Source organism: Thermothelomyces thermophilus, chromosome 5 (genome assembly GCF_000226095.1).
Source record: "Thermothelomyces thermophilus ATCC 42464 chromosome 5, complete sequence".
NCBI classification, from domain to species: domain Eukaryota; kingdom Fungi; phylum Ascomycota; class Sordariomycetes; order Sordariales; family Chaetomiaceae; genus Thermothelomyces; species Thermothelomyces thermophilus.
The window spans coordinates 3,789,680-3,804,833 of NC_016476.1; the positions used below are offsets into that span (position 1 = coordinate 3,789,680).

The 15,154-nt window shown below is 54.7% G+C and overlaps 5 protein-coding genes across 5 annotated transcripts; 1 reads left to right on the top strand and 4 right to left on the bottom strand.

The window, feature by feature from the left end:
- Positions 1-907: 907 nt before the first annotated feature.
- MYCTH_95594 (uncharacterized protein) lies at positions 908-4,221 on the bottom strand (the record flags this gene model as incomplete). Its single annotated transcript, XM_003665514.1, has 8 exons — positions 908-2,686; positions 2,791-2,834; positions 3,087-3,287; positions 3,418-3,487; positions 3,588-3,668; positions 3,710-3,758; positions 4,056-4,101; positions 4,191-4,221. 8 exons carry the CDS (start codon positions 4,219-4,221, stop codon positions 908-910), a joined length of 2,301 nt encoding a protein of 766 aa, XP_003665562.1.
- A 914-nt stretch (positions 4,222-5,135) lies between these two features.
- Positions 5,136-6,397, bottom strand: MYCTH_2022670 (uncharacterized protein; the record flags this gene model as incomplete). Its single annotated transcript, XM_003665515.1, has 2 exons — positions 5,136-6,189; positions 6,330-6,397. Coding segments are annotated over 2 exons (1,122 nt in total), but the record flags the coding sequence as incomplete, so codon positions are not given.
- A 1,903-nt stretch (positions 6,398-8,300) lies between these two features.
- On the bottom strand, positions 8,301-8,951 carry MYCTH_2129411 (uncharacterized protein; the record flags this gene model as incomplete). Its single annotated transcript, XM_003665516.1, has 3 exons — positions 8,301-8,330; positions 8,415-8,805; positions 8,905-8,951. 3 exons carry the CDS (start codon positions 8,949-8,951, stop codon positions 8,301-8,303), a joined length of 468 nt encoding a protein of 155 aa, XP_003665564.1.
- Positions 8,952-10,518: 1,567 nt separating this feature from the next.
- On the top strand, positions 10,519-11,957 carry MYCTH_2309470 (uncharacterized protein). The gene is made up of 2 exons (XM_003665517.1): positions 10,519-11,384; positions 11,510-11,957. The coding sequence occupies exons 1-2, from the start codon at positions 10,620-10,622 to the stop codon at positions 11,792-11,794; spliced, it is 1,050 nt and encodes a 349-aa protein (XP_003665565.1). The 5' UTR covers positions 10,519-10,619; the 3' UTR covers positions 11,795-11,957.
- Positions 11,958-12,372: 415 nt separating this feature from the next.
- MYCTH_2112409 (uncharacterized protein) lies at positions 12,373-14,319 on the bottom strand (the record flags this gene model as incomplete). Its single annotated transcript, XM_003665518.1, has 1 exon — positions 12,373-14,319. The coding sequence occupies one exon, from the start codon at positions 14,317-14,319 to the stop codon at positions 12,373-12,375; it is 1,947 nt and encodes a 648-aa protein (XP_003665566.1).
- Positions 14,320-15,154: the final 835 nt, after the last annotated feature.

Genomic DNA, 15,154 nt, shown 5'->3' on the forward strand with positions numbered 1-15,154 from the left:
GTGGTCGTACTATCCAACGCAACATCGACTTGGACACTGTGAGATTACCAGCGAGAAGGCTGCAATGCGGATATTCACTCGTGAGAGTGACATGCCAGGCCATAATATGGTTATGACAGGCCATAATACGGATATACTCGTTCACCGAGAGCTCCTGAACGCTGTATCGGTCGGTCGCATTGCAGTGATTGTCCTCGTCATATTTGGAGCGGTTAGTATGCATTAATTGTAAAAAAGTCCCATTGAAGCGGAGAGCAAGAGTGCCAATACACGTCACCGAGACGACGGCGTTACCTCTAATAACGGAGGAGAGCGGCAGCATCCAACCATCTTCGAAGTTGAAGTCACTCGAGCGGCCCGTTGACTAAGTAGGGTAGAGAGCACTCGGTACACCATATCATTGCAAAGGATCAAGAAAGACTGATAGAGAAACATATCGAGCGAGACACGAAGCGGTCATTCTGCCGCTCTGGAAGAATATATTTGAAGAATGGCTGGTTTAAGCACAACCCTGGCTGTTCAAGGTTAATTATAGCTCCAAACACTTCGCTCCATTTCGGTAATATATCCTGATTCTGTCCAGACCGCCGTTGAACTTGAACATTACATGAAGGTGTGCATCCAAAGCAAACCGGAGACAGGAGTTGGAAAATGCTCGGAACCCTAGAGAACACCACGTCCCAAGTCCCAGATGTATTATTATTATGACTCTCCGCCCGTGACAGCCCACAGTGAAATCCGACTAATTAGATATGAGCCCGTCCAACAGGTTATGATCCAAATACAAGTCGTCTTAATCCTTCGATCCGCACCTCGTCACCATATGCGTAACCCACCCCTTCAAGTTGACTCCTTTCTTGACATGGGTCTTGACATGGGACATGGGGAAAATGACAACCACCGGTTTTCAGTCGCTGTCGTCCAGCAGCAGGTCCACGATCTCCACTCCGCGGGACCGCATCTCCTGCAACGTCGCCCGACGCTTCGCGCAGCGTTCGTCCTCCTCGGCCGTAGGTAGTACAGGGGGCGAATTCGCAGCCGCAGCAGAAAGAGCGGTAGGGGGTTTCGCCGCCGGCGGGACACCCGCCCCTCCTTGCTCCTCCAGCCACCCGCCGCCGGCGGCCGCCTCGGCTTCCACCATCCACGCCTTGCGCTTGTCCCGGCGCGGGGTGGCCCTCCAGGAGGAGGAGGCGAAGAGGTGGGCCGTGGCGTGCGTGGCCTCCGTCTCGGCGGCGGTGCGCGGCCGCTCCCGCTCGCGCCGGCGCAGCTCCGCCCTGCGTGCCTTCTTGTCCAGGGGGAGCCCCCGCTTGTCGAGGAGCACCGCCGGCTTCTTAGGCTTTTCCTTGGTCTTTTTGGCCCGTCTGGCGGTAGTGGTGGTGGAAGTCGGCGGGGTAGGGGTGTTGTTGTTGATGTTGTTGTTGGCGACGGCAGCGGCTTTGGCGGCCGCAATCATCTGACTGATGGCAGCTTTGCGGGCTTCGTAGTCATCAAGGGCCGCCACTGCCTCTATGGCGGCGGCGAGGGTCGGGACCGCCGGTGCGGGTGTCTCCCGTGTGGCGGTCGTCGGCGTCTGGGTGCCGTCTTCGTGCGCGCCTGAGTCTAACAACGGTGTATCGAGGTTGCCGGAAGCGACTGGGGTGAGGGTAGGTGTGGCTGCCTCGAATAGAGCGGCCAGAGCATCCTCGCCCAGCTCTTCGTCGCTGGACTCCGGAACCGAAGTGGATGACTCCGGGGTGGGAACCCGGGGAAGGACAGGAGCAGGATCGGCGGGTTCGCAGCTGGAAATGGCGACATCATCGTCAGTTAGGCCGTCGACGGATGGGCCAAGGGCAAACGGTGAGGGACAGTCGAGCCCCTGGGAAGAGGCAGCAGTGGAAGATGCAGCAGTTGAAGAGGCGGCGGCGAAGAAGGCCTCGAGCTCGTTCTCATCCGCGTCATTGTCGTCCTCCAAGGACGATAAATGAATGCCCACAGAGACCTCCAAGACACGGCTGCGGGCTGCAGAGACCGCGTCAAGGATGGCGGCCACATCGGTCTTGTCCTCCCCTTTGTTGCCGAGATGTGATGTGGGCGGAGAGGGAGTCGAGCAATTTTCGAAGCCCGCAGAGGGCGCAGGCGACGACGGCGCAAACAGGGCCGCGAGGTGATCCTCGTCGATAGGAGTGTACGAACATCGCCGCGAATTTTTGGAGGAGGGCGGGGGAATGTCTTTGAATTCGAAGAGGTCGTCGTCGTCATTTCCTTCACCGAGCACAGACGAGTGGTCTTTCACCCATTCGCCCATTTTCGTAGCTCTGAACGGAAGAAACAGAGGAGACAGGTGTGGCACTACTGCAGGTGAAGGCGGAAGGAACCAGGGACAAGAGTGAGTCTGAAGCGCAGTGATGGAGTGTAAGGACGCAAGGACGGGTGGGATGGATATTGAGGATGGAGAGGATGCTACTGAATATGAAGGTTGCCCGAAGAAGAAGCAGAGGAAACGGGTTTGACAGAAAGGTAGATTATATCTCTTTTCCGGGGAGGCAAATGATCTAGAGCAACACCTGTTCCGTCGACTTCGACTGCATGGAGGGAAGAGGGAACGCGTAATTATACGCTCTGGTAGCTCCGAGGCTGTGCCTGCAAGACATGTGCGGTTAGACATGCACCTCACCTTGCTCTGCAACCAGGGCAGGGCATATAAAGTCTATGAAGGTCCAGTCAGTAGCATATGCCAACCGGGAGACTCCCGGCGAGAGGCCCAGAGGCAGCATGACGACATGCAGAAACCCCAGCCAAGCTCGCTCACACCTGGAGCCACTGGCCACGTTTCTTGCAACCAGAAAGAGCAACATCTGCAGTCATGACACAGTTACGGCTGCAGAGGAGGTGGTAAAGCCCCTATGATCTGCCTTGGCTTGGAGGAGTGAGGAGACACCGGATTTATATCTGAGTCGTAATTAATTACGCCAACGCGTCTGAGTGGACTCCGGTACACAGGACATAGAGTATCAGCCATGATTTTCATGGGCCGTCAGCGGATAAAGGTCCCATTTCGCATAGAAGGCGCCCACCGAGAAAAAGTATTGAGTTTTTTCTGTCCATACATCCAATCTTTTTTCTCATTCTCTTCCTTCTCCCAGCAAGCAGTCCCCGAAGCTCTGTTGGGAGTTGGAATAAAGCCACTGCATGTGCTACATGTCGCTTGAAAGGTGCTCTGTATTGCTTCGATCCATTGCACACAGTGCCTGTAGAACGCATGTAGGGCACATGGAGGGCGCCAAATGTCGTCCCAACAACTTCGAACCCTGGATGCAAATTTGAGTTCCCCGTGCAGCTGTCAGGAGGGCGTGCATATCCCGAAACCTTAATCGGACAGGGGGGTTGGGGGGGTTTGCCGAAAGCGGCCACCTTCTCATCACTCATTGGCTGTCTTACAGTGGAACTCTCGCCCATCTGACATCATGCCCATGTATGGATATTGTATCGCCTTGGTAAGGGGTTGTTGCTAGATTGGGACGTAAGCACCTAAAATCAACCGGTGCAGTAGTGTAATGGGAGATCCATGCAGGGGACCTTACACTAAATGTGGATCGGGTCGATCCTACCTGCATTCCTTTTGTGACCTCGGCAACGGGGCGGACTCTGGTCAGAGTCCGACGAGTCAGAGTTCGATAGTGCCTAGGTACCTAACTTTGTATATATGTACATAGTGTATGTATGTACATACATACAACCAAGGTTGATGCCCATAGCGTCTGGGCCAGTGGCTCTTAGACCTAGAATATTTACGTGCGATCCCAAAGGGCTACGAGAGAACTCGGTAATTACCTAAAGCACGTATATATACATATGTACAAGTAAGTAAACGCAATGTGAATGCGATCTAGGTATAAGTAGGGTATTAACCAAGACCCAGGCGAAAAATTATCCTAGTGTGCCGGACAGGTCTGAGGCATCCATCATGAACGATGCATAGACGCGGTCCCGTCAGATGTCTTCTCCACAGACAGCATGTTTACAGGTTCTAGAGGAGCGCGATGGACCAGGTGGTGATGACGTAGTCCCCTACATACCTGGTCAAGAAATCATATGCGACACTAGATTGCAGAAAGAAACTTCCTAATCAAGCAATTTCTGGATTGTATGCGCAATGGGGCGACGTTGTTTTGGATGTATGTACACGGTATTATCCACTGGCAAAGACGGACCTGAGCCTGGACCAAGGGAAGTAGAATACATCGTGACCGAACACCACCCCCCCCCCCCCCCCCCCGGGGTTTCTGCAGACCAAGGGCAAGCGAGTGGCAAGATACTGGACCTCGGCTGCTATCTGCCGATAGAACTTTCAACTGGCAATCACGGAACAGCTCGTCTTTACATACGAGAGCCTGCATATCTATCAGGTACTCTCCCAGCAAGAGGATATCTAATATACGGCGTTGCTAAACCAAAGACCAGGTTCGGGGAGATTAACAGAGCATCTCTGGGAGAAAGTGCCATTGCCTTTAGGACGCATGTCCATGCACGCGGAGTCCCTGCAGAGACTCTTACGTCAGTCCCATCATGACGTGGCCATCCAGATGCCCCCCATTATGCGGCTACAGTAATTACGTGTAACAAGCTGGACGTGGTTGACCGGGCGACCTGTGGCAACTAATTAACATGCTAGCCCCGGAGTTCACCAGCGCTGGTCAGCAAAGGATCGGAACAATATCACCTAAAAACACTGTGATGAAGGCATCCAGATGCGCTGCTGGCCAAGGAAACGGGCAATGATTACTTAGATGGCGGCAATATTTAAGCTAGTGAACCCCGTTCCAGGGCGCCCTATGGTGTACACATGGCACTCACGTCATCGCCGGTTAATGCCATTTATTTATGGTAAGAGGTCTCATGCAAACATCCAGTTCTGGATTTGGGTTATTACAGGACCGTCCCTACTACCCCTTACTTACGTACGGACCACAGAGTCAGGCACGATGGTTCCCTGAGGTGCCTTCGATGAAATACACACTTGAAGACAAGACCCACCTCAGCTACGATATATAGGTATCTACGGCATTACGACTAATTAATTAGACTTTGCCGAGCAGTTTCGGATTTTTCGCGAAGCGGGCGACCAGGATAGCCAGGGCGGCAACGGCGGTGGTGGCGCCGGCCCAGCACTGCAGGCCGACCCAGCCGCTGCCGCTGCCGCTCCGGAGGATGGCGCCGCCGATGGGGTTTCCGACCAGGATGCCGATGGCGGTGAGCGAGAAACTCATGCCGATGCGGGCGCCGAGCACGCTAAGGCTGGGCGTCAGCGAGGCGATGGCGGGCGCGGGCAGCGACACGAAGGAGCCCGAGGTGAAGCCGTACAGCGCGCAAAAGACGACCAGGCCGGCCGGCGAGCGGATGCCGATCCATGAGAACGCCAGCAGGGCCGAGCAGGCGGACGCGGGCAGCATGATGTTGAAGGGGCCGGTGCGGTCGGCGAAGTAGTTGGGCACCAGCCGGCCCAGAGTTGAGGTGCCGTTGAGGATGCTGGTCAAGTAGGAGGCGAGGTCGGGGTCGACGCCGGCCGCCTGGATGGCGTAGCTGTTGACGTAGTAGAAGGGAACCCATGTGCCCATGGTGCCGACGACCTGGGCGACGGTGAAACTGGCGTAGGGCACCTCGAGGAACGCGCGCGGCTCGAGCAGGCGACGGACCGACCTAGGCAGGACGCGGACGCGCAGGACGGCGCAGGCGACGGCCAGGCCGGCCAGGGCGATGAACCCCATCACGCGGGTGGCCCAGGGGAACCCGATGCGCGGCTGTAGGCGGGAGAAGGTGGAGGTGTAGATGACGCCGCCGATGCTGCTACCTGTGGCGGCGACGCCGGTGGCGAAAGCCTTCTTGTTCGAGAAGTAGGTCGACACGATGGCGACGCTCGGCACCGACAGGCACCCGAAGCCGAGCCCGAGAACCAGGCCCTGCGCCAGCATCACCTGCCAGTACTTCGTGCACAGGCTCGTCATCATGAGGCCCAGCACGACGAGGATGGAGCCCGTCCATAGCAGCAGGTAGAAGTAGCCTAGGTCGAACAGGGGTCCGGTCGCGACGCCGACGATGAGCAGCAGACATGCCTGGAAAGACCCCACCCACGAGATCTGCGAGGGCGTCTTGTCGCGCAGGAGGTCGAGCTGGTAGTATGTCTGGTACACGCCGTAGGAGTTCACAAGACCCCTTTTTGATGTTGCTGGTTGGCATTACGGTCTGTACTCCTTTACATAAACATGTACAGTAGTATGTATGTACATTACAGTAAAGTAATAATAAGGATGGAGCACCAAATTGCGAAAGATCAAAGGGAGCGAAACACCTACCATGTGTTCATGAAGAGGAAGAATGAACCCAGGACTTGCAACCAAGCAAGCAAGCCTCCGTCTGGCGGCGGCTCCTCCGCCGGTTTGGCTGATATGTCCGCCAGGTTGGGGCCATTCACATTTTGAGGCAGCTCTTTCTCCGGTATCTCTAGCGCTGTGTCTGTCTGCTCGCTTGGAGCAGCTGGAGTGTCCGCCGTTAAGCTGGCCGCGTGTTTCTCAGACTCGGGCACCGCCATCGTTTGACCGGACGAAGAGGTTGGTGAAGGTCGGGAAGAAGAAAAGGGGGGGAACGCAATGGAAAGGAGATAAAAACGAAAGGCGAAAAGGCAGGGTATCGAAACCTATGTGGACCCACCGTTCCATCGAGGACGATCAGGGCCGAAGACAGCAAATACTACCTCTAGTAGTTATAGACCTTTTACCTATTCAAGGAAGGCACATGATGCCGTAGCCAAACTGGAAGGCAACCGACTCTTCTGGGCCCAAGAGGCAAGGGGCAGCATAGCAAGGACAATGATTTGTAATCAATTGAGAGGGCGGACGTCTTCCGTAGTACTGTGTAGTACTAATTATGGCTACATGTCCGCGCCCTTGCGAGGACATCTTCCGCCAAAAGTAGCCAACTTCAAGTTTATTGGCTGTGGCCGCCAAACGCCAAGTCCCCTGTTGCAGATTTTGGGACCTCTACACCTCCTTCAAATGCAGCTCAAGCCAGAAATCACGCGAGTTCAACATACAACTCAACACCCAATATTAGCCTACCCCATACACGTATATAACGCGTGTATTAGAGAGCTATATACTTCAGGATACGTAGATTCTAACTATACTATATACTTGATAATTAGGCAATATATATAGAGATATTAAATAAAGGTGCTAAGATATGCCAAGAAATAATTGGGATAGACGTTTAGAAGTCTAAAAAAACCTATTACTATCTCTACGCGTATTGCTTATATTATTAAGCAGGTAGTAGAGTTAGAATCTACGTATCTTAAAGTATATAGCTATCCATATACGCGTTACGCGTGTATAGGGGTTGGGCTAGTCTTTTGGTTTTGAAGCTCTTCGCTAGCTCTCCCTGGCTCTACCTGGCTGTCTTTTTTTTTTCTCTTTTTTTTTTTTTTTTTTTGGGGGGGGGGGGGTAGCCGGAAGGGACTTGGCGTTTGGCGGTCACAGAGTCACCTATCATTGACACCTTCACCACCGGGATCGCGCAATTCGTTTCTTGAGAAAACTATCAATCAATAAATTAGAGCTCCAAACAAGACCAAAATTCGAGTATAAAGCAATCTGGTGTTAAGGGCCAAAGGATAGCTGGCAAAAGACAAGACAACTTGTATTGTTCATTTCACGGGTGACACAATACCAGAAGAAGAGGGCTCTTGAATTGATCCGCAACATAAGTAGGTTTAATCAGTCTGCTGATCTTGGCTGAACGGCAGAGCAGCCTTCGCCAGCTTGGTTGGTTGGCCAACACTAATCTGATCTCAAGGGCGGGTTTCTTTGCTTCGCCCTAGAGACACTGCAATTTGGAACTTACAGGTTGAACAACATGTTCCACGGTGAGACAAACGGAGAAGACATATCCATGGGATGTAGAGGACATTATTGACTGTTCATATGTGTCAACGTTAACCTATTTAGCTCTGCGAGACACCACGGAATTGACCTCCGCTAAGCGACGTAACTGTGCTCACAATATGCGTAGCTCGCAACAGTAAACAGTTGTTCTACCTCCCAACTCCGATGCTATGGACTTCCGCCCTCAATAAACACAGTAGTGCTATAACAATCTGGACACCTAGGGATACAGGGCGCAGAGACAGCAGGACCATCCGAAGTTGACGTCCCATCGGTGATAGGGTTAAGGATTTACCCATCCCCCAATAAGTGTCTTGTCGAGTTCTTCCAAAATAGCCAACGTCTCTTCCTCTCCCAACCCCCTATATACCACCTGAAGTCTGGTCAAACTCTCATGGAACAGCGCGGGGTCATCTGTTACAAAGTTGGGTCAGCACCAGACGTTACCTCACAGCAACTTTTAACAGAGAGTCGGTAATGACGAGGGGAACCGCATACCTTGCTCCTGGCTCGTGGCGCCCACGTCGCCCCAAGGTTCGAAGTCTCGACACGGAGATCCTGGGCACCATCTGGCCTGCCAGCGCAGACGACAGCAACCGAGTAGTCCAGGACGTTGTATGCGGCCCTGTAGCCGGGATAGGGGCTCTTTGTGTGCTCGAGGTCCACCGTTGGGGGCGACGGAGGCGATAAAGGCGCCGACCGGCTCGTCAGTGCTCGTGTGCATCCCGAGGCAACCCTCAAATCCCGCAGGTAGCTGGTTTGGTATCTTTCCTCGCGCCGCTGCAAGTCCCAGAGGTAGTTGACCGACCTGACCCGGAAGCTGCCGTACTTCTCGCCGTGAAGTGTTCCCGGACCGCGATAGCTCGCCCCGGACGTTCCAATGGCAGCCCTGGGGCAGAACGCCGTGGTTACCTGCACCGGCGTCAGTTTCCCCCTTGGCCAGCTTGTAAAGCAGATCCAGCGGCGAAGAGGGCCCCGGTGATCTCACTCTCCTCGGCCGTCAAGAACTGCCTTGCTCCGCGTAACTCGTAGCATGCCGGGATCCTGCAGTGCGGAGATCGGGTCGGCTCTCCATTCGGTTGGTAGTAGCTTAAAACTTCCACCCGCTTCGCCTGGCCAATGGCCTGCCACTATCGCCATAGCTATTGAGGAGCACCTTTGACTGAATCGTCCACCCCGGCACTGCGTGGAAGATGGGTTCACCCCCCTCCCCTCGAATCCTCCCGGTTTGTTGAGAATGTTCTGCTGCGCGAGTCATCCGGAGGCATCGGGACAAACAGAGCATGTCTGGCAATGCATCGAGCCGCCTCTGAGATAGGCCTAGCACTTGCTGTCCTTGAAGCCGATGAGTTGTGATGCCGGCTTGATGATTACCTACACGTAATTACGTTGCTATTGTAGTATCAGCTGGTTGAACGCCGTCATTCTTGGGGTTTCTCTTCTTGCCATGGCGCTGAGCCAATCGACAAATATTCAGGCAGTTCTGGAATACCTTCTATGAGGTATACTTACAGCACATCACTACATGGCTAATCGACATCACGAGCATTGCGTAGATCCTAGGGTGCAAAGGTGCGCGCCCGATAACTCAGGTAGGTAGGTACCTATTGCCTATTAATTAATGGGCTACTAATTAATATTACTCGTAGATGATAATTACTGCCCAGATGCTCGGGACTATTATGAATTAGTTTACGCCGTATTCATTAGAGTGCTGGGAACAAGTGTTGATTGACTCGGTGAACACCCAGAAGCTGGAGAATGGGCCATGAAAAACAACACTACACGTGTGGAGGTTGGTCGGCCATCTGTTCAGTCGCCCGATCCACGGTTATCATTGTTCGTTCTGCGACTGCACGGTGGCGGTGTGTGCCGAGGCATTTGGGAAGTGCCAGGGTACTAATATACACTAGTCCATTCTATAAGCAAATCGGGTATAGCTGGGAGCGGCTCATTAATAATCACTTTAAAGTCCGAGAAAAGAATTGGCGGGGCGGGACATGGACCTCGCCTCTGTTTTCATCATGAACACTCGGTGATCGGAATGGTGGAGCAGTGCCTAGTCCCTACTACGTAATGCATGCCACAAGGCCGTGCTCTGCAAGGAAGTACGTCCGTACTTCATGGTTACCTTCCTTTACCTAGGCATGGATCTTTTGCAGTCCGGCGGCCCCCAATCTGTGCAGTTCCCTTCTCCGCACTGGCGAAATGGCGATGCCTGCGACTTGAGCAAGGATATCGAGATCTGAGACTTTTATGGCTCCTCTATTATCCACATCCCCCTCGTCACCGTTGCCCGCGCCGGTGGGGGCCTTGGCTTGTTCGAGCGTCAACGTCACCATTCTGTTGGGTTCTCTCGGGCATTACGAACCCGTCGATAGACCTCGGCCCTTGCGGATCCCAGGTACATTCCACGCCACCACAGCACACGAGGAGCTCCCGCCTGGTTCGCATGTAATTATGGAAGCTGAGACGGTGGATCTCCCAAGAATAGTAATCAGGATATTTTTCCCGTTTTCGATTACAAACTTAGGCACGTCCAAATGCCGAGCCAAGAAGCTATAAAACGGAGCCCTAACGTCCCCCCAATGCCAAACACGCGGGTCGTGAGACACCCCCCCCCCTCCACCACTCTGTACCGTACCCTGTCCTTCCCTAATATTAAACAGACCGCAACCGCTGCATTATCACAACCCCGCCAAAATGCAGAACAAGACGCTCATCTTCAAGAAGATCCCGACCGCGCTCCCTGTCCCGGGTGAGCACCTCGTGATCGAGGACCGCGGGTTCGACCCCGCGGCGGCTCCCCCGAAGGGCGGCGTGACTCTCGAGATCCTCTATGTCTCCTTCGACCCCTACCAGCGCGGGCGCATGCGGGAGGGCAACATCAAGTCCTACGCGCCGGCGTTCGAGCTCGGCGGGCCCATCACCAACGGCGCGATCGCACGGGTGCTCAAGTCCGACACGGACGCCTACAAGGCCGGCGACATCGTGCTCGGCCACCTGCCCACGGCCGAGTACGCCGTGCTCGACCAGGCCGGGCTCAAGGCGATCCAGAAAAAGGTGGACAACCCGCACGGGCTGCCGCTCGGCCTGTTCCTGGGCGCCCTCGGCATGCCCGGCCTGACCGGCTGGAGCTCGCTCCACGAGATCGGCCAGCCCAAGAAGGGCGAGACCATCTTCATCAGCAGCGCCGCCGGCGCCGTCGGCCAGGTCGTCGGCCAGATCGCCAAGCGGGAGGGGCTCAAGGTCATCGGCAGCGTCGGCAGCGACGACAAGCTCGACTTCATCATCAACGAGCTCGGCTTCGACGGCGGCTTCAACTACAAGAAGGAGCGCACCAGCGACGCCCTCAAGCGGCTGGCCCCCGAGGGGCTGGATATCTACTACGAAAATGTCGGCGGCGAGCAGCTGGCCGATGCCCTCGACGCCATGAAGGACTTTGGCAGGATCGTAGCTTGCGGCATGGTCAGTTTTTTTTTTTTTTTTTTGGCTTTTCTTGCTTTTTTCTCCCCCTCCCCCCCCCCTCCCTTCCTTTATTTTATCGTCTTATCTTTTCGGGGCCATCGGTTGAAGCTGACCGTCGGCAACAGATCTCGCAGTACAACCTCCCTCGGGAGAAGCAGTATGGTGTCAAGAACCTCATCCACATTGTGGCGAAGCGCCTCACGATGCGCGGCTTCATCGTCGGCGACCCCGGATTCGCGGACAAATACGTAAAGGAGCACCAAGAAAAGATGCAGCAGTGGCTGGCTGAGGGCAGCGTCAAGGCAAAGCTCCACGTCGTCGAGGGCATTGACAACGCGGCCGAGGGCCTGGTCAGCATCTTCGAGGGCAAGAACTTTGGCAAGGCGGTCCTCAAGGTCAAGGACGAGTGAGACCTGGGTGTTATTAGATAATATATAATAACCACACAATCGCATAAATTAATGAGTTGATCATCTGTTCCCGGGGTCCTGCCTGGAAGTCTCAGACAGAGAGACGCGAGATCAAAGTATCACCACCTACATAAGCGTCATTTTATTATGAGTTGTAACAAAAGGGAGGACTCGCAATTCTAAAAAAGAAAGAACATCGACGTCACTCACAACCAACTCCTCACCCATCATTCATCAAAGTGCCTTATGAGCCTTAATTAACAGTTAATAGGAAACATGGACCATTTGAAATTTCGTCCCAGTCATACGACTTATCGCTGCTCTCTTCCGAACCTGTCTTATGTGATCCCGTTGTCTCCGATACTTTGTTTTCCCTCCGTTTTTACCCTTTCTTTTTAGCTCTCTCCTTTCTTGCTCTCCACACCATCTCTCCCTCGAATCCCAACTTAATTAGGCCGTCGACCAAGCCAATCGCAGACTCGCTCGGCTTTCTCCCAAGAGAGCCGAGTGACACTTTGAGTGCTCTCATTTGGACGTTGGTACGGGGCGAGGCGTGGGTACCCGGTTCCCCATCCGAATCAGCGCCGTCGCCGTCGTCTTGCGCCACGCTCTTCGCATCGGTCTTGGTCCTGCACCCAACCGCCTTGCTCTCGAGTACTCGGCTCCTTGCGCTTCATGGCTGCGATCCGCTCGGATCGTCGGGTAGGCAGGACGCCGGTCCGTCTCGTTACCCTCGGCTTCCGACCCCTGGGTGGCGGTGGCGTGTTCTTGGGCCTCATAGTCATGCCTACCGATGTCCGGAACTTTGGGGATGGTCGAGCGAGGACGGTCGCCGTCGGAGGTACGCCGCGACCCTTGGTCCTAATGTGCCACTTACTCGCCTCAGACGCGGACTGCTTGGGTTGTCGGGGACCGCTGTCGGAGGTCTCGAAGCTGCTTCCGCTCCCGCTATCGCTCCAGTTAATGTCGCCCTCGTCATCATCCCCGACATCGACCTCGGTTTTGCCCGGCCCACCATCGATCGTGTAGAGTTCCGACTCTCCCTCCACGGGTTTTTTCCCGGAGACTTCGCCCGCATCATAGTGGTGCCACACCGGCACGTAGGGCCCGAGGAAATATCTCAGGCGGATCCTGACGAGATCTAGCGCGGCGTCCGGCTGGCCGATATCGTTGTTCACCGAGAACGGGATATTCGCCAGGGCAGGGTCGGGCATGACCCATGACACGTCCTCGACTCGATTCCCGAGCAAGATACTCCCATGCAACCGGCGGTACTGTCTCACCTTCTCTATGGCCTTGGGCAGCACGTGGCGGAGGAGCCAGTTGGCGCTCTCTATGTGCTTTCTGTTTGGCAGGTCCGCCCACCAGACGTGCCTCGAAGGCTGACGGGACTTGTCGCGGCGTCTGTTTTGCCATGCTTGGACCAGGCCGATGAGGTCGGTCGAGTATGCCGGGTGCTGCTCTTCGGGTTTGCGTGTTCTGCGCCCTGGTATCTCCGAGTGGTAATAGGAGTCTGAGGGCTTGTGGCGTCCCGCCTCTTCCCCGGGACAAGTGGGTGTCACTAGCCGGCCGATCAGGTCGCCGAGGAGCTGTACGTCCTCCCAAGTCGTAGGGGTTGGGTTGTCATTGGAACTTTCGCCAGCGGCGGTATTTCGGACCGTCCTCGGATGTTGCGACTCCCTGCATAATAACCTGGCCTTATCGAAGCCTTCGAGAATTACTTGAGGGAAGCAGCAGCGGGTCAGGGGGTCGTCGTTCCCGTCGGGAAAATGCAGCAGCACGTTGCGCTCCAGGATGGCACCGTGGGCGATAGGTTTCCATCCCGGCTTCAGCGGATGATCGTCTTCTTCGTCCTCCTCCTCCCCATAAGACGACCTTGACAGCAAGTCGTCGAGGTCCTCGCGTGCGACTCCGCAAGACAGAAACAGGATGGCCCGCGACAGCTGCTCCATAACATGCCAGATGAACGGCTCGGGAATAGGCGCGCCACTCCGGCGGTCGCGGTACATCTCGACAAGGTTGCCGATGTTCCCGCCGTTGTAGTGCTTGAAGTATAGCGAGTAGATGTCCCACGGCGACGGATCCTCGTCCCTACGCTGTCCCGGCTGGCCAAAAGGAAAACCGTAGCCGTACAGCTTGGGGAAGTAGCCCTCATCCGGCAGAGTGACCTCGACGCACGAGTCCTCGAGCGTGGAGAAGAGTAGCTCGGGGGGGTGCAGTGTTGTGAAGCGGCCGTCGAGCATGATCCCTGTTCCGTCGTCCGAGATGGACGGTGCAAACCGTCGGAACCGCTTGTTGACAAAGAGCTCGCCCGTGTCGATGCTTCTGATGAGCATGGAATTCGTGATGAAGCCGTGATGGGCTTTTAGACTGCGCATAATCAGAAAGCCGTTGGGGTGTTGTGCCAACCAGGCATTGCTATCACCAATGTCTGCATCCTCGGAAGGCGTAGGGGTTGGGATCTTGATGTGAAGCTGGCAGCAGCTTGCGGGAGTGTTGTGAAGGTTTGTGCCGTTCTGTGCCATCGTGCGTGTTTGTTCAATTGGTGTTACTGAGGAAGGAGAAGAGTCAAGGCAGTTAGTGATACTCTGATACGCGTGCCTGTGAAAGAGAGAGCAGATGAGTTAAGGGAAAGGAAGGTAATCTGTTATTTAAGATCCAATGACAGGGCTTAGATACAATACAAGAACAATCCGATCCCTTTGTTTGCGAGTGGTGCCAAAGGAAAACGTTGGGCTATGTCACTGCCCTATCTTTCCGGTTCCCGGGCAGCACGGTGCCAAGAACGTAACAATGACCACCATTGAATGATTGACACGGTGCCCCGGAGCGCTATTATGTGGTCGGACAAAGGAGACGAGCCGCTGTCGCGACGGCCTGGTTTGGCTTAGCAAAAGAAAGTTAACTTTAACATATTTGGAGGTCACCCTTCGGATCACCATCCTAGTGATAGAGGGGCCAAACTTCTTGCTCAATTTGAGTGCACTCTAGCTGGCACAAAGCCAAATCCACGAAGACCACAAGGTACGGTGTCACCAGTGTGCGGATACGGGCATCGATATTCTTAAGCCCTGCCTGTTCCGTTGGTGAGTTGGGAAGCATACCACGAGTCGCCAGTTAGTCATTGGCCAGTTACATATATAAAGAAACAAGGCTCGGGGAGCGCGACACAACCTTCTTTGTCCGAGGTTTCCTGCCTGTGAATACTTGGCCTTTTACTCAATCAGGATCTTGCCTTTTGCTCTAGGCTGTCTCGAAAAGAATATGAGGGGACTGCAACCCCAAAAGGCCGGCCTGGTGTAGTAAACTAAGAAGATGAGGAGACACAGAGACGGGATTGAAGGGAAGAGAAAAGTAACA

What these genes read in the sequence shown, in the direction of transcription:
- MYCTH_2309470 (XM_003665517.1), top strand. Translation starts at nt 10,620, where the DNA reads ATGCAGAACAAGACGCTCATCTTCAAGAAGATCCCGACCGCGCTCCCT. An exon ending in GGATCGTAGCTTGCGGCATG is followed by an intron (nt 11,385 to 11,509) that starts GTCAGTTTTTTT and finishes CGTCGGCAACAG; the next exon opens with ATCTCGCAGTACAACCTCCC.